Source organism: Staurois parvus, unplaced genomic scaffold (assembly GCF_062004578.1).
Source record: "Staurois parvus isolate SC_StPar_1 unplaced genomic scaffold, SC_StPar_1.0 ptg000018l, whole genome shotgun sequence".
In the NCBI taxonomy this organism is placed as follows: domain Eukaryota; kingdom Metazoa; phylum Chordata; class Amphibia; order Anura; family Ranidae; genus Staurois; species Staurois parvus.
In genome coordinates, this window is record NW_028317814.1 from 2,560,495 (window position 1) to 2,578,585 (window position 18,091).

General features: G+C 44.4%; 1 protein-coding gene across 1 annotated transcript in view; it reads right to left on the reverse strand.

Annotated features, from left to right (window-relative positions):
* Positions 1-1,968: 1,968 nt before the first annotated feature.
* The window catches only part of BAIAP3 (BAI1 associated protein 3), a 534,732-nt gene continuing 518,609 nt past the window's right edge, over positions 1,969-18,091 (reverse strand). The window contains exon 34 of the mRNA XM_089682088.1: positions 1,969-4,349. Coding sequence (XP_089538214.1) covers positions 4,249-4,349 — 101 coding nt within the window. The 3' untranslated portion in view covers positions 1,969-4,248. The remainder of the gene's footprint in view (positions 4,350-18,091) is intronic.

An 18,091-nucleotide genomic window follows, 5' to 3' on the forward strand; every position in this document is an offset into this window, starting at 1 on the left:
CTTTGACAAGGAACAAATTGTAAGGCCTAGATGACTGGGTCAGAACATCTCCTCAACTGCGGCTCTTGTGGGATGTTCCCAGTCTGCAGTGGACAGGATCTTCTAAACTTGGTTCAAGGAAGGAAATTCTGTGAACTGGAACAAGGTCATGGGCAGCCAAGGCTCGTTGAAGCACATGGTGAGTGAGGGCTGACCCATATGGTCTGATCCAATAGAAGAACTACAGTAGCTCAAATTACTGAAAAAGTTAATGCTGGTTCTGATAGGTGTTAAATATACAGTGCATTGCAGTTTGTTGCGTATGGGACTGTGTAGCCGCAGATCAGTCAGGGTGTCAATGGTGACCCGTGTTCACAACCAAAAGTGCCTACAAGGGTCACATGAGCATCAGAACTGGACCATGGAGCAATGCAAGATGATGGCCTAGTCTGATGAATTCAAGAATGGTTTGAGGAAATGAACGAGTTCTAGATGTTGACTTGGCCTCCAAATTCTCCTGATCTCAATCCAATCGAGCAGCTGTGGGATGTGCTGGAAAAACAAGTCCACTCCATGCAGGCCCCACCCTGCAACTTACAGGACCTGCTACTGACAGTTTGGTGCCAATTATTACAGCATACCTTCAGAGGTCTAGTGAACATGGGGCCTATACAAAACAATTGTATTCTTGGTGCCCTTGCATAATTCTGCAAAGAAAAAAAACATACATAATACCAACCTCGTGGTGTGATCAGGGCCCAAAGAAAACAATTGTCTCTGTGTTCTTGCAGAGATCTGTGCTAGAAAAATGCAGGTCTCAGAATGTAAGTAAATCTGCATGTTTTTCCATCAATTTGTATACATGCAGTGTGAATGAAACTTGTGAACTTTTTCAACCCATCTTGCAGGTTTTTTTTTTCCTGATCTCTTACTTTTATGATTCCACATTTTACTTTCACCTAGATTTGCATTTGCTGAATGTAGATTTTTATTCAGTATCTGTATCTTGTCCATAATTCTGCCTAGTACTGTGCCCTCTCTCTGTCAAGAAGTGCCAAGGCGTTATTTGATGAATCTGACTGGACTGCAGACTTGAACGTGGCCAAATGCTGCAGTTCATGTTCATTGTAAGAAAGGAAATGGTTCACCAAAAGCTACTGAGTGCTCATTGTGCATTGGAGCTGTGTGAAGGCATCACACCTCGAAGCCTGTACATAAATGACGTTCAATAGAGTGGATCTCTATGGGAACAATTTCACGTTCCATAGATGTATGGATGACAGTAGCCCAGGCATTGTATGCAGCAGATACGATTTGTTTCTGTTGTTTACAAAGGAATTGTAAGAGGTGAGGACTCCTATTTGTTCCTGCAAGTAAGAATTCTAGGCACACAGTGGATTTCTATTTCAAATACAATAGACATCTTACAGCGCGCCCACCTGAATGTCCATGGCATTCTACCATCCACTTCACACACTTTCTTTCAGCAACTCTGAAGCCAAGCTCCCTTTTCCACTCAGTTTCTCTAGGCCTGTTTCACATGGGCTTCAGCTTGTATAAGATCAGTGTGCACAGCAAGCTTTGACAAAGCATTTTCAGAGCGTTCAGCAGGCTTTGCAGAAGCTTTTAAAGTGCCATTCAGCTCCAGTTTGTAAATGTAGAATACGGATCCTAATGGAAGTGTTTAATGTTACTTTAAACAAGCAGCTAGAAGGCTTTCAACAAGCTTCAAGAGGTGCTGAAGCCTGCCAGCAGCTGGTTTAAAGTGGAATTCAACACTTCCCTTAGGATCCGTATTCAACATTTACAAACTGGTACCGAATGGCACTTTTTTTTTTTTAACTTTTTATTTCATACTTATACATACAACATTAAAACATTCCATCTTCCAAAATATACTTTTTTCTTTTCTCCCCTATATGAATAAATACATTCTATAACACCTCCATCCCCCCCCCACCCATCCCCGCCCATCCTCCCCCATCCCCTCATCATTGTCTTATCTTTCTCTGTCTGTATCCATTTCTCCATAACTTGTTATTCCGACCAATCTCATCGTGATTTCTTAGGCTACCTCCTTTACTTTAATTAGTTCTGTATAAGATTCGGAGGTTTTAAAATTTAACCAAACACTCCATATTCTTTTAAATATTCCCATCTTATCCTCTTCTAAACCTCTCAGTTCTTCCATTCTGAAATTGCCTTCCACTCTATCCAATCCACCACCCTCGGAACCTCTGCCACTAACCAAACTGAATGGCACTTTAAACGCTTCTGCAAAGCTTGCTGAAAGCTCTGCAAACGCTTTGGCAGCACAGTGGCTAAATGGTTAGCACTTCCGCCTGGCAGTATTCGGGTCGTTGGTTCGAATCTCAGCCACGGCACCACCTGCCTGGAGTTTGCATGTTCTCCCTGTGCCTGCGTGGGTTTCCTCCGGGTACTCCGGTTTCCTCCCACACTCCAAAGATATGCTGGTAGGTTAATTGGATCCTGTCTAAATTGGCCCTAGTATGTGTATGTATGAATGTGAGTTAGGGACCTTAGATTGTACACCCCTTGAGGGTTAGGGACTGATGTGAAAGTACAATATATATGTAAAAGCGCTGCGTAAATTGACGGCGCTATATAAGTACTTGAAATAAATAAATAAAAGCTTGCTGTGCACACTGATCCTATACAAGCTCAAGCCTATGTGAAACAGGGTTCACATAGAATTTTGTAACCTAGAGCAGTGGTCTCCAAACTGTGGCCCAGGGGCCGGATGTAGCCTTATCTTTATCTGGCCCTTCGGGCACTAGTCTTCCCTCTGATAAAAGGCACTATTCTCCCCATTGACACCAATGGTAGAGCATAATTCCTGCCAATAACACCAACAATGGACCATTATTCCTCCCACTGACACCAGTGATGGGCCATTATTCCTTCACCAACACAAGATGGGACACTATTCCTCCCACTGACACCAACACTGGGCCATTATTCCTCCCACTGACACCAGTGATGGGCCATTATTCCTTCACCAACACCAATGATGGGACACTATTCCTCCCACTGACACCAACACTGGAGCATTATTCCTCCCACTGACACCAGTGATGGGCCATTAGTCCTTCACCAACACCAATGATGGGACACTATTCCTCCCACTGACACCAACACTGGGGCATTATTCCTCCCCCTGACACCAGTGATGGGCCATTAGTCCTTCACCAACACCAATGATGAGGCACTAATCCTCCCACTGACACCAACACTGGGGCATTATTCCTCCCACTAATACCAAAGATGGGGCATTGTTTGTGCCTACTGCTACCAAGACATTTTCTACTCTCACCGGTCACGCTATGACTCCCCTAAAATGTGAAGGTGAGTAAACACGCCCTTGTGTTTAGAAAGTTTGGAGACCCCTGACCTAGAGGGAAGAGATAGACTGGCTTTCCCAATAACAATATCTATTCACGTAGAAGCAGGCACTGCAGCTGTGCCCCAACCTCCCTACTGACTGAGCTATCTGTCTGTCATAGGCTCCAGCTGACGCTCTCAACCACCCCTCTTCTTTTCCTGTGCTAGCATAAAGCTGCCAGGCAATAGCAGAACTAAACGTTATGCCATTTTCTAGAAAATTATCACAAATTCATCTTCATGAATGTTATAGGAAATGTTCTATTCCTGCAGTAATATTTTACTTAGCTGACCTTGTAATGTAGAAATTCAACTTTAAAAGCACATTCATTGACATTTTTCAAAAGCATTTAATTAAGGTAGGTATGGTAGTCATTCTGTCAGTTCGTTTTTTTTTTTTCAAAAAATACATGTGTTATTTCTTCCCAAATATTTTTATCTTTTCTATGGGTTCTGCGTTGTGTAAATTATTGCTAGTGACCAGCAGATGGCAGTAAAGCCATACCTGTGACTGGTTCCTAGGCAGAACCGGGGTCATCATGTTCTAGGTAGCGATGCATTCCAGAATTTCCATAGAATAGATTTATGAAAAAAGTCTTTTACTCAGCTGGTGTAACCGAAATTAATTCCATAATACACTAATTAATACAATATTCATCCAACACTTAATATGTAAAACTTTAGTTCTCATAAATAGACCAAAAACTTACCAACAGGTAACAAATATAATCATATCAAACTCAAGCTTGGTGTCTTCCCCTTTCAAAGGGGGCATTAGCACAATACAGCACAACTGTGCTGCCTCCCCTGGCAGCTGAGGGGACCAATATATACACAGATTGTGGTTTTCACAGTATAAAGAATAATTCAGTCATCTTCCATAAACTTCTCCAGTTCTCTAAGTTTCTTCACAAAATCTTGTGCTTCTTTGTCCATCCTTCCATCCAGCATCTTCAATATTGACCTCACTGAACAAGAAAAATAAAGCTGATTATAGTAGATTATAATTTGCTTAAAGAGTTTATTTTATTTGATTTATTTCAGGTTTTCCCATAAAGCCCAAAGCAACAGGTTCACTTTAATCCTGCTTCCCAGCCGCACATACTCATCTTTCCTTTGCTGCCTCTTCCAGGAATGGAAGAATCCACTAAGTGTGAGATAACAGAAGTTCTTGTAGTAGTTTGCACAGGGCTGTAGGTTCTTGCCATGTGACAGTGCTGGTGATTGGCTCAGAACTGTCACATTGAGGGTGTCACATACTTCTCCATACTTGAGTAAGTACTGATTTTTTGATTTTGTTGTTACAATGGCATCTGAAATTAGGTGGGATATACTAGGCAGCAAGTGAACATATTGTCCCTGAAGAAGTGTTGAAAGAAAAAACACATCAACCAAGCATAAGGTTTTGAGCAATTTTGACAAGGTTCAAATTGTAATGCCTAGACCAGTGTTTCTCAACCTTTTTTCAGTCAAGGCACCTTTTAAAATTATGGACAGTCCCAAAGCACCCTTTAAAATTATGGACAGTCCCGAGGCACCCTTTAAAATTATGGACAGTCCCAAGGCACCCTTTAAAATTATGGACAGTCGTGAGGCACCCCATTCTAAAATCGGGTGCCTCAAGACTCTCCATAATTTTAAAAGGGCACCCCATTCTAAAATGCGAGAAACTATTCTAATATCAACATCCACACTTGTAGGACACCCAGCTTTAGAGGTGATTTATTCTTCCAAAGCAAATACACTTTTGCACACTGGTACTGACTAGTATTCCAGTGTTTCTCTTCTCCCTCAGTTTCATCACTGAGCTAATGTGACCCCAACACTGATGGAGAGGGGCAGGCGAGGGTCAAACTAGGATGCTGTGCAGGCAGCTGACATTCTCCTTATCAACTGCTGATGTCATTAGTTGTCAAGATGCCGATGGCTAGAAGGTCGTAATGGTGCACAATGAAAACCTGTGGCTTTGTGTAACTAAAAGGCAGGCTTGTTCCACCCACTGGCTTGTATACAAGTTTTGGACAATTATTAGACATTTTGCCAAGGCACCCCTGAAGAAACCTCAAGGCACCCTGGTTGAGAAAGGCTGGCCTAGACAACTGGGTCAGAACATCTCCAAAACTGCAGCTCTTGTGGAATGTTCCCAGCCTGCAGTGGTCAGGACCGACCAAAAGTTGCCCAAGGAAGGAAAACCTGTGAACCGGTGACAAGGCCAAGGCTCATTGATGCACATGAGGAGCAAAGGCTGGCCTGTTTAGTCCAATAGAAGAGCTACTGTAGCTAAAACTGCTGGAGAAGTTCATGGTGATTCCGAGAGAAAGATGTCAGAACACACAGTGTATCACAGTTTGTTGTTCCTTGCTGCTGAGGAGAGGAGATTAAAGCAAACCTGTTGCTTTGACCTGTCATAAAAAAATTATGTAAGGTGTTACCGCCAGTCAGGCAGGTACTTCCACAATGCAGACATAGAAAGATTGTACAATCAGATAGTAATGTGTATGGTGAGTTTTACTCTGCCTTTCTAGCAAATCTAACATTATAATGCAGAAGATACTTGAGAACCTTCCATGTCCGCAATACTTTGAATTAAGAAGATCTTCTACCAGAAATTGTTGCATGACTTTAATGTCAAGATTGCATTAATACATTTCAATGGCCAGAATAAAGAATTATTCTGGCCAATTAAATGAAGTACCTTGTAAGCGCTTGATATATCTAGACATGTTTACACTCGTCAAGGAGCTGCCGCCAGGAAGAAAGGCATTTCGGAGAGCTGGGCAAATGCCCTGTGTGCATGGGGTCTTATTATGTGTGTAGAGGTTTTCCAAAATTCAAAATGCAGCAATAAATAACCCATCAGTCCAAATTAGATTTAAAGGCCAACTCCACCTTTAGCAACTGGTTACATTTTACACCTTTAGGGTGTAACATGTTGCTAAGCGACTCCACCTGTAGAGCCACATCATTCATTCACAGAGACCTGTGAATGAATAAACCACAGTAGACAGACTTGTAGTTATCAATGGAACACAACTGCAGTCATCAGCCCACTCATAGTCCTTTGGCACTTCCTCCAGTTCTCCAACTGATAGTCAGTACCAGTATTCCGGAGCCTGACATTGCATCTGTAATCCACTGATTGCAGGTAAAATGCTTTGCATGGCCCTGTGGAAAAAAATGATAAATGTGCATATTTGTCCTGCAAAAACATGTACAGTATGTATTATTTATTTCTTAACTCATTGGTGCCGGCGCCTCCCGGCCCTTTAAGGGTTTCAGAAGCAGGGAGGCAGGGCGGGGTTTTAGGGTCGTGTGACTGCTGTTATTCGCCGTCACATGATCGGGAAAGCTCCCGATTGAAAGAGGAGATTGGGACCTTTCCGTGAGTACCGGACATGTGTGCTGGGAGTGCGCAGGGCGCGCGCTCTCAGCACATATGTTTTTCTTAATTGCACACAAATGTACGGCCGCTCGGCGTCTAAGCCCAGACGCCGGCGGCCACACATTTGTGTGCAGGCGGCGTGAAGAGGTTGAAGGAGAACTTGGCCTTTAAGATTACTCCAGAAATGTGCAGCACTGGGGGTTTCTGTATACATATACAGTTCTTGTTCCACATGTTATACATATACAGCTCTTGTTCCACATGTACACAGATTGTGATATGATCCAAAGATAGGCTCACCCAAATCTTTAGAGCAGTCTAGTGCTGCTGATGTTTTATCCTCGCTATTTTGTTCAGCCTGATCTAAATGTGGTCTAAATCTGGGATTCTTTATGTTTTTCGTAATTAATGTTCACTATTACTTGAAAATTCATGTACAAAAATCTATTAACGTTTCTGTTAGATTACCATGCAGATGAATCCAGATTCATCTGGCAATAATGACTTAAAAACAAAACCTTAATTTGACTGGAGAACATAGATTAAAATTGATGAAATAGAACTTCATCCAAGTCTTTTTTTTTTTCTATTCAGCATATTCATAAGATGTGATCACCTGTAGACTTAACCTTTTCGCTGCCAGGCCCTGCGCTTTTAAACTCAGGTGGCCAGGCCATTTTTGTAATTTTTACATTGATCTTTTATTTTTCCCTTACAGCTTTCAGAGTTTGTAAAAGACCCCCCCAAATCATATATTTTCTGAAAGCACATGACTAGTAGAAAAAGAAGTTGCTATTGAATTTTAAGACCCTGCAATATTTGCACAGCTGTTCTCAAAACAATATTATTGCTAAATATACACTAAAATCATTATTAGCAGATTCAAATACAGCAAATTTTACTAAATTCCCACTAAATTAAATTGGTGCTGCGGGACACAGAAAAGGGGGATGAAGGAGCCAGTGGGGGGAATGGCGTGGTTGCAGCTTAGAAGCAGTTAGGAGAAGTGGAGAGGAAAAAGGCAGTGGGTGAGAGGCACAGCAGTAGTGGAGGGTTGGGGGATCCCATTTTAAAGTTAACAGCTCTGACCAGGGGCTTGTTAGATGCTAATCAGAGCTATTATTTTGTTCAGCAGAGTCTATTGAACATTTCTGCTATAAGTTCATGGTCACTGAAAAGACCATAAGCTTGCAGCAGAAGCAGGAATGTGAGAAATGTCAAGTCCATACGGCATACGGACCTTGTCAGCTGGAAGCAGTATTGTAGGTCCATACGCCATACGGACCTGGCAGCAAAAAGGTTAAATACAGTGGTGTATGGAGCTCATACCAAAAGTGAAGCTACAACCTGAACATAACCTGATATCATGTAGATTTATTGTAATTATTGTCTTGAGTATAGTACTCCTTAGGAGGACCTGCAAATCTGCCTCAATTATTTATGAAAAATTAAGGCTGAATTCACATTTATGAGATGTGTTAATACAGCAAAATGTGTGTAACCACAACACATGGTAACTCACCCATTGTCATGCCATTCATGTCAAATATCACCCCAATGCAATTCTCCTGCAGTGTAGTATACCACAGTGCAAATGCTGTGTGACTTAACGTGCAATGGCCCGAAGAAATGTAAATGGGCATTAAAGGTGAACTCTAGAAAAACAACAATGTATCCCCCCCAAAAAAGAAACAAACCTAAAGCGAACACCTCTGTATACAAAAAAAGAATAACAACAAGGTAACTAAAACCCAATGTACCGACTACAGCAGAACAAGACCAAACACTTTCTAAATTTATGGTAATTCACAAACTAAAAACTATCCAGCAGATTTGTATGTCTAAATTCTTCAGTGATCACCCTATATAACTCAAAAAACTACCTACCCCCACCATAAAGACCTAATGTCAACATTCCCACACACAATGGTACCACAGAGAGCAATGAAAGGGAACACTAAGAAACTTGGAACTTTTCTCATATGAATATTATTAGAGCCCATTCATGCTCCATCCATTTCCATTTCTTTAGGCACTCTTACCTAAAGTGGTTCTAAAGGCTTGACAGGCTTTACCTTAATGCATTCCCTGCATTAAGGTAAAAAATATCCCACTAATTGTAATGGCCCCCACCTCCATTTATACTTACCTGAGTTCTATGTTGATCCAGCGTTGTGCCCATCTACAGCTGCACTCTCCTCACAGGCTCAAACACAGCAGCAGGAGCCCATCAAATCCTGTTAGGAGGAAGTGGGACACAACAGGTTCAGGATAAGTGATGTGTGAGATCTCCCAGCTGACTTGAAGAAGGAACAGTTTATAGTGTGCAGAGCTGGTATAGTAGACAGCCAGGTGGGCATTCGAGCAGTACAGGAAGCTGGGATCGGAGACAGGAGCAAGGTTGCAGGAATAGCCAAGGTCATCAACGAGTGGGCAGCGAGGTACCAAATCATGAGCTAGAACAGTAACAAGTCTTTTCAGCAAGTTGCAAGTGAAGTAGGAGGGAGAGTTGCATTTGATTCGTTCTCTGCGGGTGCATCATATGGAACCAGTTAAGGGAAGACTTGTGAGGTCTCACTGGATATGTCAGTATGAAGTGACCAGCATCACCACATTAGAGACAGAGGTTGGAACGTTGTCGTCGAAAACGTTCAGCAGAGGCTAAAGGTGGCCTCCAAAAGCTCCTTCGTGGAACCTCAATTTCTGAGAAGGACAAAAAACCATTGCTGATTCTTTCACCCTGCCTTTCCCGTAGCTGTCGATCAATCTGGATGATGAGGTTTATCAGATCTTCTATTAAGGTCGGCACCCCCACTCGGGCAAGCTCATCTTTCAAGGCATTGGATAGACTGAGACGAAACTGATGACGAAGTGCTGAATTGTTCCATCGAGTGTCATTACTCCATACATCAGCGATGTTTTGGAATCCCACCTGTGTTAAAAGGGCACTCCGCTTGTACAACAGGTTCAGGATAAGTGATGTGTCAGAACTCCCAGCTGACTTAAAGCAGGAACAGTTTATGGTGTGCTGAGCTGGTATAATAGACAACCAAGCGAGCACTCGAGCAGGACAGGAAGCTGGGATCGGAGACAGAAGCAAGGTCAAAGGAACAGCCAAGGTCATCAACGGGCGGGCAGCAAGGTACCAAATCATGAGCAAGCCGAAGTCAGGAACAGAGCCGGGAACAGGAACTAGCAACAAGGCAGGAGCGGAATCCGATGTCAGGTCAGGAACAAGCCAGGTCAGCAACAAGGATCATACAAGAATACAGCAGGACACAGGGAAATAGCTGAAGATCAGTCAGCACTAAGTACAAGCAGAAGCAACCTTTAAATAGTCCGCCTGGCGCCAATATTCACTGTGCATGTGCCTGTGCGCGATTGTGCATTTCTGTGCGCATGTGCATGTCTGGTCACTATTCTGCGGAGATTGCTGTGCGCATACTCATTTCTACTAGCCAGCCGTCTCACAGGATTTCCCTTACAGATGCACACAGCCTGACTCAGCAGAGAGCCTACAGATGTGCCAACTTAGGAAGCAGCAGTTTCAGGCTACTGTGTGCAAATCCATTGCACAGAACAGGTTAAGTATACCATGTTTATCATTTTAATTAAAGAAAAGAAAACCCTTTACAACCGCTTTCTTTAAGGAGAAGGAACATTTTTTATTTAAACATCAAAGTGCCCCTTTACATGGTTACAGTTCAAAAATTCCAACTGAAATAATGTAGATTGGTGACCACAAGATTATTTTCATGTAGCCAACCATACTTGTTGCTGCCCTTAGCCCTATGATGTCATGACGACACTGCTCTAATACTAGAGGATTTATAAAAAAGCACCATTACAGAATAACTCAATGATTATAATTAGAGATGAGCGAATCGAAGTATCCGAAGTGGAATTCGAGTCGAATATCGGAAAAATTTCGATTCGTGCCGAATCCGAAAAACAGCCTAATTCGGACGCGCGAATCGAAATTTTTCCGAAAATGGCGGCTGACATGTGCGGCGACGGAGCGGGGATGTCGGGGAAGGCGCGCAGACAAGGCGCGCTGCCCCATAATGCATTCCTCAACGACATGTGATCGCATCAGCCAATCAGCAGCCAGCCAGCCAGCACTGTGTAATGGTCGAGGTATATATAGCGGCCATTTTGGAAATCTTCATTTGCCTGCAGTCATTGAACAGAGGCAGACCGCTCTGTACTAGGGACAGGGACAGAGTTAGGGCCACAGAAACGAGAATTGGGGACAGAGAGAAGTTACTTAGGGACAGAGAACCATTACTCAGGGACACAGACTTGTTAATGAGGGCCACAGAATCGTTATTTAGGGACAAAGAAACGCTAGTTAGGGCCACAGAATTCATACTCAGGGACAGACAGAATTGTTACTCAGTGCCAGAGAATTGTTACTTAGGGCCACAGAAACGTTATTAGGGCCACAGAATTTTTACTCAGGGACAGACAGAATTGTTACTGAGTGCCAGAGAATTGTTACTCAGGGACAGACAGAATTGTTACTGAGTGCCAGAGAATTCTTACTCAGGGCCACAGAATTCATTCTCAGGGACAGACAGAATTGTTACTCAGGGACAGACAGAATTGTTACTGAGTGCCAGAGAATTGTTACTCAGGGACAGACAGAATTGTTACTGAGTGCCAGAGAATTGTTACTCAGGGACAGACAGAATTGTTACTGAGTGCCAGAGAATTGTTACTCAGGGACAGACAGAATTGTTACTGAGTGCCAGAGAATTGTTACTCTCACAGACACAAAATTGTTACTTGCACAGACACAGAATTGTTACTTGCACAGACACACAATTGTTACTCAGGGCCACAGAATTCATACTCAGGGACAGACAGAATTGTTACTGAGTGCCAGAGAATTCTTACTCAGGGCCACAGAATTCATACTCAGGGACAGACAGAATTGTTACTCAGGGACAGACAGAATTGTTACTGAGTGCCAGAGAATTGTTACTCAGGGACAGACAGAATTGTTACTGAGTGCCAGAGAATTCTTACTCAGGGACAGACAGAATTGTTACTGAGTGCCAGAGAATTGTTACTCTCACAGACACAAAATTGTTACTTGCACAGACACAGAATTGTTACTCGCACAGAGACAGAATTGTTACTCAGGGCCACAGAATTCATACTCAGGGACAGACAGAATTGTTACTGAGTGCCAGAGAATTGTTACTCAGGGACAGACAGAATTGTTACTGAGTGCCAGAGAATTGTTACTCTCACAGACACAAAATTGTTACTTGCACAGACACAGAATTGTTACTTGCACAGACACACAATTGTTACTCAGGGCCACAGAATTCATACTCAGGGACAGACAGAATTGTTACTGAGTGCCAGAGAATTCTTACTCAGGGCCACAGAATTCATACTCAGGGACAGACAGAATTGTTACTCAGGGACAGACAGAATTGTTACTGAGTGCCAGAGAATTGTTACTCAGGGACAGACAGAATTGTTACTGAGTGCCAGAGAATTGTTACTCTCACAGACACAAAATTGTTACTTGCACAGACACAGAATTGTTACTTGCACAGACACACAATTGTTACTCAGGGCCACAGAATTCATACTCAGGGACAGACAGAATTGTTACTGAGTGCCAGAGAATTGTTACTCAGGGACAGACAGAATTGTTACTGAGTGCCAGAGAATTCTTACTCAGGGCCACAGAATTCATTCTCAGGGACAGACAGAATTGTTACTCAGGGACAGACAGAATTGTTACTGAGTGCCAGAGAATTGTTACTCAGGGACAGACAGAATTGTTACTGAGTGCCAGAGAATTGTTACTCAGGGACAGACAGAATTGTTACTGAGTGCCAGAGAATTGTTACTCAGGGACAGACAGAATTGTTACTGAGTGCCAGAGAATTGTTACTCTCACAGACACAAAATTGTTACTTGCACAGACACAGAATTGTTACTTGCACAGACACACAATTGTTACTCAGGGCCACAGAATTCATACTCAGGGACAGACAGAATTGTTACTGAGTGCCAGAGAATTCTTACTCAGGGCCACAGAATTCATACTCAGGGACAGACAGAATTGTTACTCAGGGACAGACAGAATTGTTACTGAGTGCCAGAGAATTGTTACTCAGGGACAGACAGAATTGTTACTGAGTGCCAGAGAATTCTTACTCAGGGACAGACAGAATTGTTACTGAGTGCCAGAGAATTGTTACTCTCACAGACACAAAATTGTTACTTGCACAGACACAGAATTGTTACTCGCACAGAGACAGAATTGTTACTCAGGGCCACAGAATTCATACTCAGGGACAGACAGAATTGTTACTGAGTGCCAGAGAATTGTTACTCAGGGACAGACAGAATTGTTACTGAGTGCCAGAGAATTGTTACTCTCACAGACACAAAATTGTTACTTGCACAGACACAGAATTGTTACTTGCACAGACACACAATTGTTACTCAGGGCCACAGAATTCATACTCAGGGACAGACAGAATTGTTACTGAGTGCCAGAGAATTCTTACTCAGGGCCACAGAATTCATACTCAGGGACAGACAGAATTGTTACTCAGGGACAGACAGAATTGTTACTGAGTGCCAGAGAATTGTTACTCAGGGACAGACAGAATTGTTACTGAGTGCCAGAGAATTGTTACTCTCACAGACACAAAATTGTTACTTGCACAGACACAGAATTGTTACTTGCACAGACACACAATTGTTACTCAGGGCCACAGAATTCATACTCAGGGACAGACAGAATTGTTACTGAGTGCCAGAGAATTGTTACTCAGGGACAGACAGAATTGTTACTGAGTGCCAGAGAATTCTTACTCAGGGCCACAGAATTCATTCTCAGGGACAGACAGAATTGTTACTCAGGGACAGACAGAATTGTTACTGAGTGCCAGAGAATTGTTACTCAGGGACAGACAGAATTGTTACTGAGTGCCAGAGAATTGTTACTCAGGGACAGACAGAATTGTTACTGAGTGCCAGAGAATTGTTACTCAGGGACAGACAGAATTGTTACTGAGTGCCAGAGAATTGTTACTCTCACAGACACAAAATTGTTACTTGCACAGACACAGAATTGTTACTTGCACAGACACACAATTGTTACTCAGGGCCACAGAATTCATACTCAGGGACAGACAGAATTGTTACTGAGTGCCAGAGAATTCTTACTCAGGGCCACAGAATTCATACTCAGGGACAGACAGAATTGTTACTCAGGGACAGACAGAATTGTTACTGAGTGCCAGAGAATTGTTACTCAGGGACAGACAGAATTGTTACTGAGTGCCAGAGAATTCTTACTCAGGGACAGACAGAATTGTTACTGAGTGCCAGAGAATTGTTACTCTCACAGACACAAAATTGTTACTTGCACAGACACAGAATTGTTACTCGCACAGAGACAGAATTGTTACTCGCACAGAGACAGAATTGTTACTCAGGGCCACAGAATTCATACTCAGGGACAGACAGAATTGTTACTGAGTGCCAGAGAATTGTTACTCAGGGACAGACAGAATTGTTACTGAGTGCCAGAGAATTGTTACTCTCACAGACACAAAATTGTTACTTGCACAGACACAGAATTGTTACTTGCACAGACACACAATTGTTACTCAGGGCCACAGAATTCATACTCAGGGACAGACAGAATTGTTACTGAGTGCCAGAGAATTCTTACTCAGGGCCACAGAATTCATACTCAGGGACAGACAGAATTGTTACTCAGGGACAGACAGAATTGTTACTGAGTGCCAGAGAATTGTTACTCAGGGACAGACAGAATTGTTACTGAGTGCCAGAGAATTGTTACTCTCACAGACACAAAATTGTTACTTGCACAGACACAGAATTGTTACTTGCACAGACACACAATTGTTACTCAGGGCCACAGAATTCATACTCAGGGACAGACAGAATTGTTACTGAGTGCCAGAGAATTGTTACTCAGGGACAGACAGAATTGTTACTGAGTGCCAGAGAATTGTTACTCTCACAGACACAAAATTGTTACTTGCACAGACACAGAATTGTTACTCGCACAGAGACAGAATTGTTACTCAGGGCCACAGAATTCATACTCAGGGACAGACAGAATTGTTACTGAGTGCCAGAGAATTGTTACTCAGGGAAGACAGAATTGTTACTGAGTGCCAGAGAATTGTTACTCAGGGACAGACAGAATTGTTACTGAGTGCCAGGGAATTGTTACTCTCACAGACACAAAATTGTTACTTGCACAGACACAGAATTGTTACTCGCACAGAGACAGAATTGTTACTCAGGGCCACAGAATTCATACTCAGGGACAGACAGAATTGTTACTGAGTGCCAGAGAATTGTTACTCAGGGACAGACAGAATTGTTACTGAGTGCCAGAGAATTGTTACTCTCACAGACACAAAATTGTTACTTGCACAGACACAGAATTGTTACTTGCACAGACACACAATTGTTACTGAGTGCCAGAGAATTGTTACTCAGGGACAGACAGAATTGTTACTGAGTGCCAGAGAATTGTTACTCAGGGACAGTCAGAATTGTTACTGAGTGCCAGAGAATTGTTACTCAGGGACAGACAGAATTGTTACTGAGTGCCAGAGAATTGTTACTCGCACAGACACAAAATTGTTACTTGCACAGACACAAAATTGTTACTTGCACAGACACAGAATTGTTACTCGCGCAGACACAGAATTGTTACTCAGGGCCACAGAATTCATACTCAGGGACAGACAGAATTGTTACTGAGTGCCAGAGAATTGTTACTCAGGGACAGACAGAATTGTTACTGAGTGCCAGAGAATTGTTACTCAGGGACAGACAGAATTGTTACTGAGTGCCAGAGAATTGTTACTCAGGGACAGACAGAATTGTTACTGAGTGCCAGAGAATTGTTACTCGCACAGACACAAAATTGTTACTTGCACAGACACAGAATTGTTACTCGCACAGACACAGAATTGTTACTCGCACAGACACAGAATTGTTACTCAGGGCCACAGAATTCATACTCAGGGACAGACAGAATTGTTACTGAGTGCCAGAGAATTGTTACTCAGGGACACCTAATCGTTGAATTAAATAGTATGTCAGACAACATGCAGAGGAGTGGCAGAGGAGGCAATGTTTTAGGAGCGAGCAGACGTGGCAGCAGAGGAAGGGGTCGAGGCAGCAGTATTCGCAGCCAGAGGCCAGTGCTCCCGGTGTCATCCAGCGGTCGTGTCTCCACCGACAACCCTGCCGTCATTGATTGGTTGGCTCGGTCGTCTTCCTCTTCCCAGGTCACCTCTGACACCTACAGCCAACGGTCGGTGGGTACGTCAGACACAACCGTTAGTTGGCATGGCCCGGGACCAAGCCCACTGAAATCACGTGTCCTCTACCTGCCCCTGTCCTTTGCTGTTCCCTCACCAAGTGAAGTATCGCATGCTGTGGGCTCAGCCCCACTGTACAGTGAGGAAGAGCTAACAGAGGGCGGTCAGGAACGGGGGGAGACATCGGCCTTTTCAGCAGCCAAGCGAACAAGTACTGGCGAGGAGAGTGGCTCGGTAGCCGGTCTAGAGACAGGTCTGTCTCCTGACCCAGACGCAGCCGAGGGGGCTAGTAGTGAGGCGGAGACCCTACTTGATGATGAGGAGGTTGATCGCACTTGGCAGCCTCGTCGTCATCAGGCAATTTCTTCCGCATCATCAGGAGAAGAGGGTGGCAGCTTGGCAGCGAGCAAAACAGTCGGTGGGTTGCCCAGGAGACAGCAGCAGGGTCGCATCAGTGTCAGTGGAGCCAAACGTCCACGGAGTAGAGCACCAGCTCCACTGCAGCCTACCACCACGGCCAGTAGTGGTGCCGGTGCGCACGGAGGAAGTAGCAGTCAGCCAGTGAAGAGTAGCGGGGGCAAAGTTTCCTACTCGGTGGTGTGGCAATTTTTCCTCAAGCCGCCCGAGGAAGTAAACGTAGCCGTATGTCGACTATGTGGCCAGAAATGCAAGCGTGGCCAGGGGGCCCATGTTGGGACTACAGCGTTGCGTCAGCATATGCAGCGTCACCATTCGGTGGCCTGGGAAAACCGTGATAAACATACGGCGGTTCTGCCTGCCCCAGCCCCCGCTCCATCACCCGCTCCGTTACTTGCTCCGTCACCCGACGTCGTCAATCGCCCTCTATCAGCCAGTCAAGGCTCCAACACCTCTGCTGAGGGGAGTTGTCGCTCGTTGGCATCTTCCGCTCGTTCAGATGCTCCTTCTCCTGCTACTCCTCTTCTCGGATTCCGTCAACAGTCTTTCTTGGAATCCGTATCCAAGAGACAACAGTTTGCGAGCACGCACCCGACGGTGCAAAAGCTGAACGTCCTCCTGTCCAAGTTGCTGGTGCTGCAGTCCCTCCCTTTCCAACTGGTGGACTCAGCACCTTTCCGAGAAATGATGGCTTGTGCCGCGCCGCGGTGGAGAGTGCCAAGCCGTCATTTCTTTGCCCAAAAGGCAGTGCCAGCCCTGCATTCACATGTAGAAGAGATGGTGGGCCAGTCTTTGAGCATGTCGGTCTCTGCCAAAGTGCACGGCAGCGCCGACGTGTGGAGCTGTAACTACGGTCAGGGACAGTACATGTCATTTACGGCCCACTGGGTGAACGTGGTGCCGGCACAGCCGCACCAGCAACTTGGACAGGTCACGACGCTTTTGCCTCCACGTTTGCACGTCCTTGGTCCAGCAAGCATGTCCGCCTCTACCACCTCTTTTTCCGCCGTGTCCTCAGCCGCCACCCCCGTGCCAAGTCCCATTACCCGACCGGCATATCACATGTGCAGGGCGCAACGGTGTCACGCTGTGCTGCACCTGGTATGCCTTGGCGAACGTAGTCACACAGGGGAGGAACTGCTGAGTGTAATGAACAGAGAAATCGACAGATGGCTGTCTCCGCGCAAACTAAAAATCGGAACCATGTTGACTGACAACGGAAAGAACATGGTGTCTGCTCTGCGTCAAGGAAGGTTGTGCCATGCGCCATGCATGGCTCACGTGTTCAATCTGGTTGTCAAGCGGTTCCTAAAATCCACCATCCCACTGCAAGACATCCTTAAAATGTCACGTAAACTGTGCATGCATTTCAGCCATTCCTACACCGCAAAGAACACCCTCATTGAGCTGCAGCGGCAGAACGGAATTCCACAGCATCGCCTGATCTGCGACGTTGCAACAAGGTGGAATTCAACCCTACACATGTTAGACCGCCTTTACGAGCAGCGAAAGGCCATCACCGATTTCCTGATGTTACAAGCGGATAAAGGTACTCCCCTGT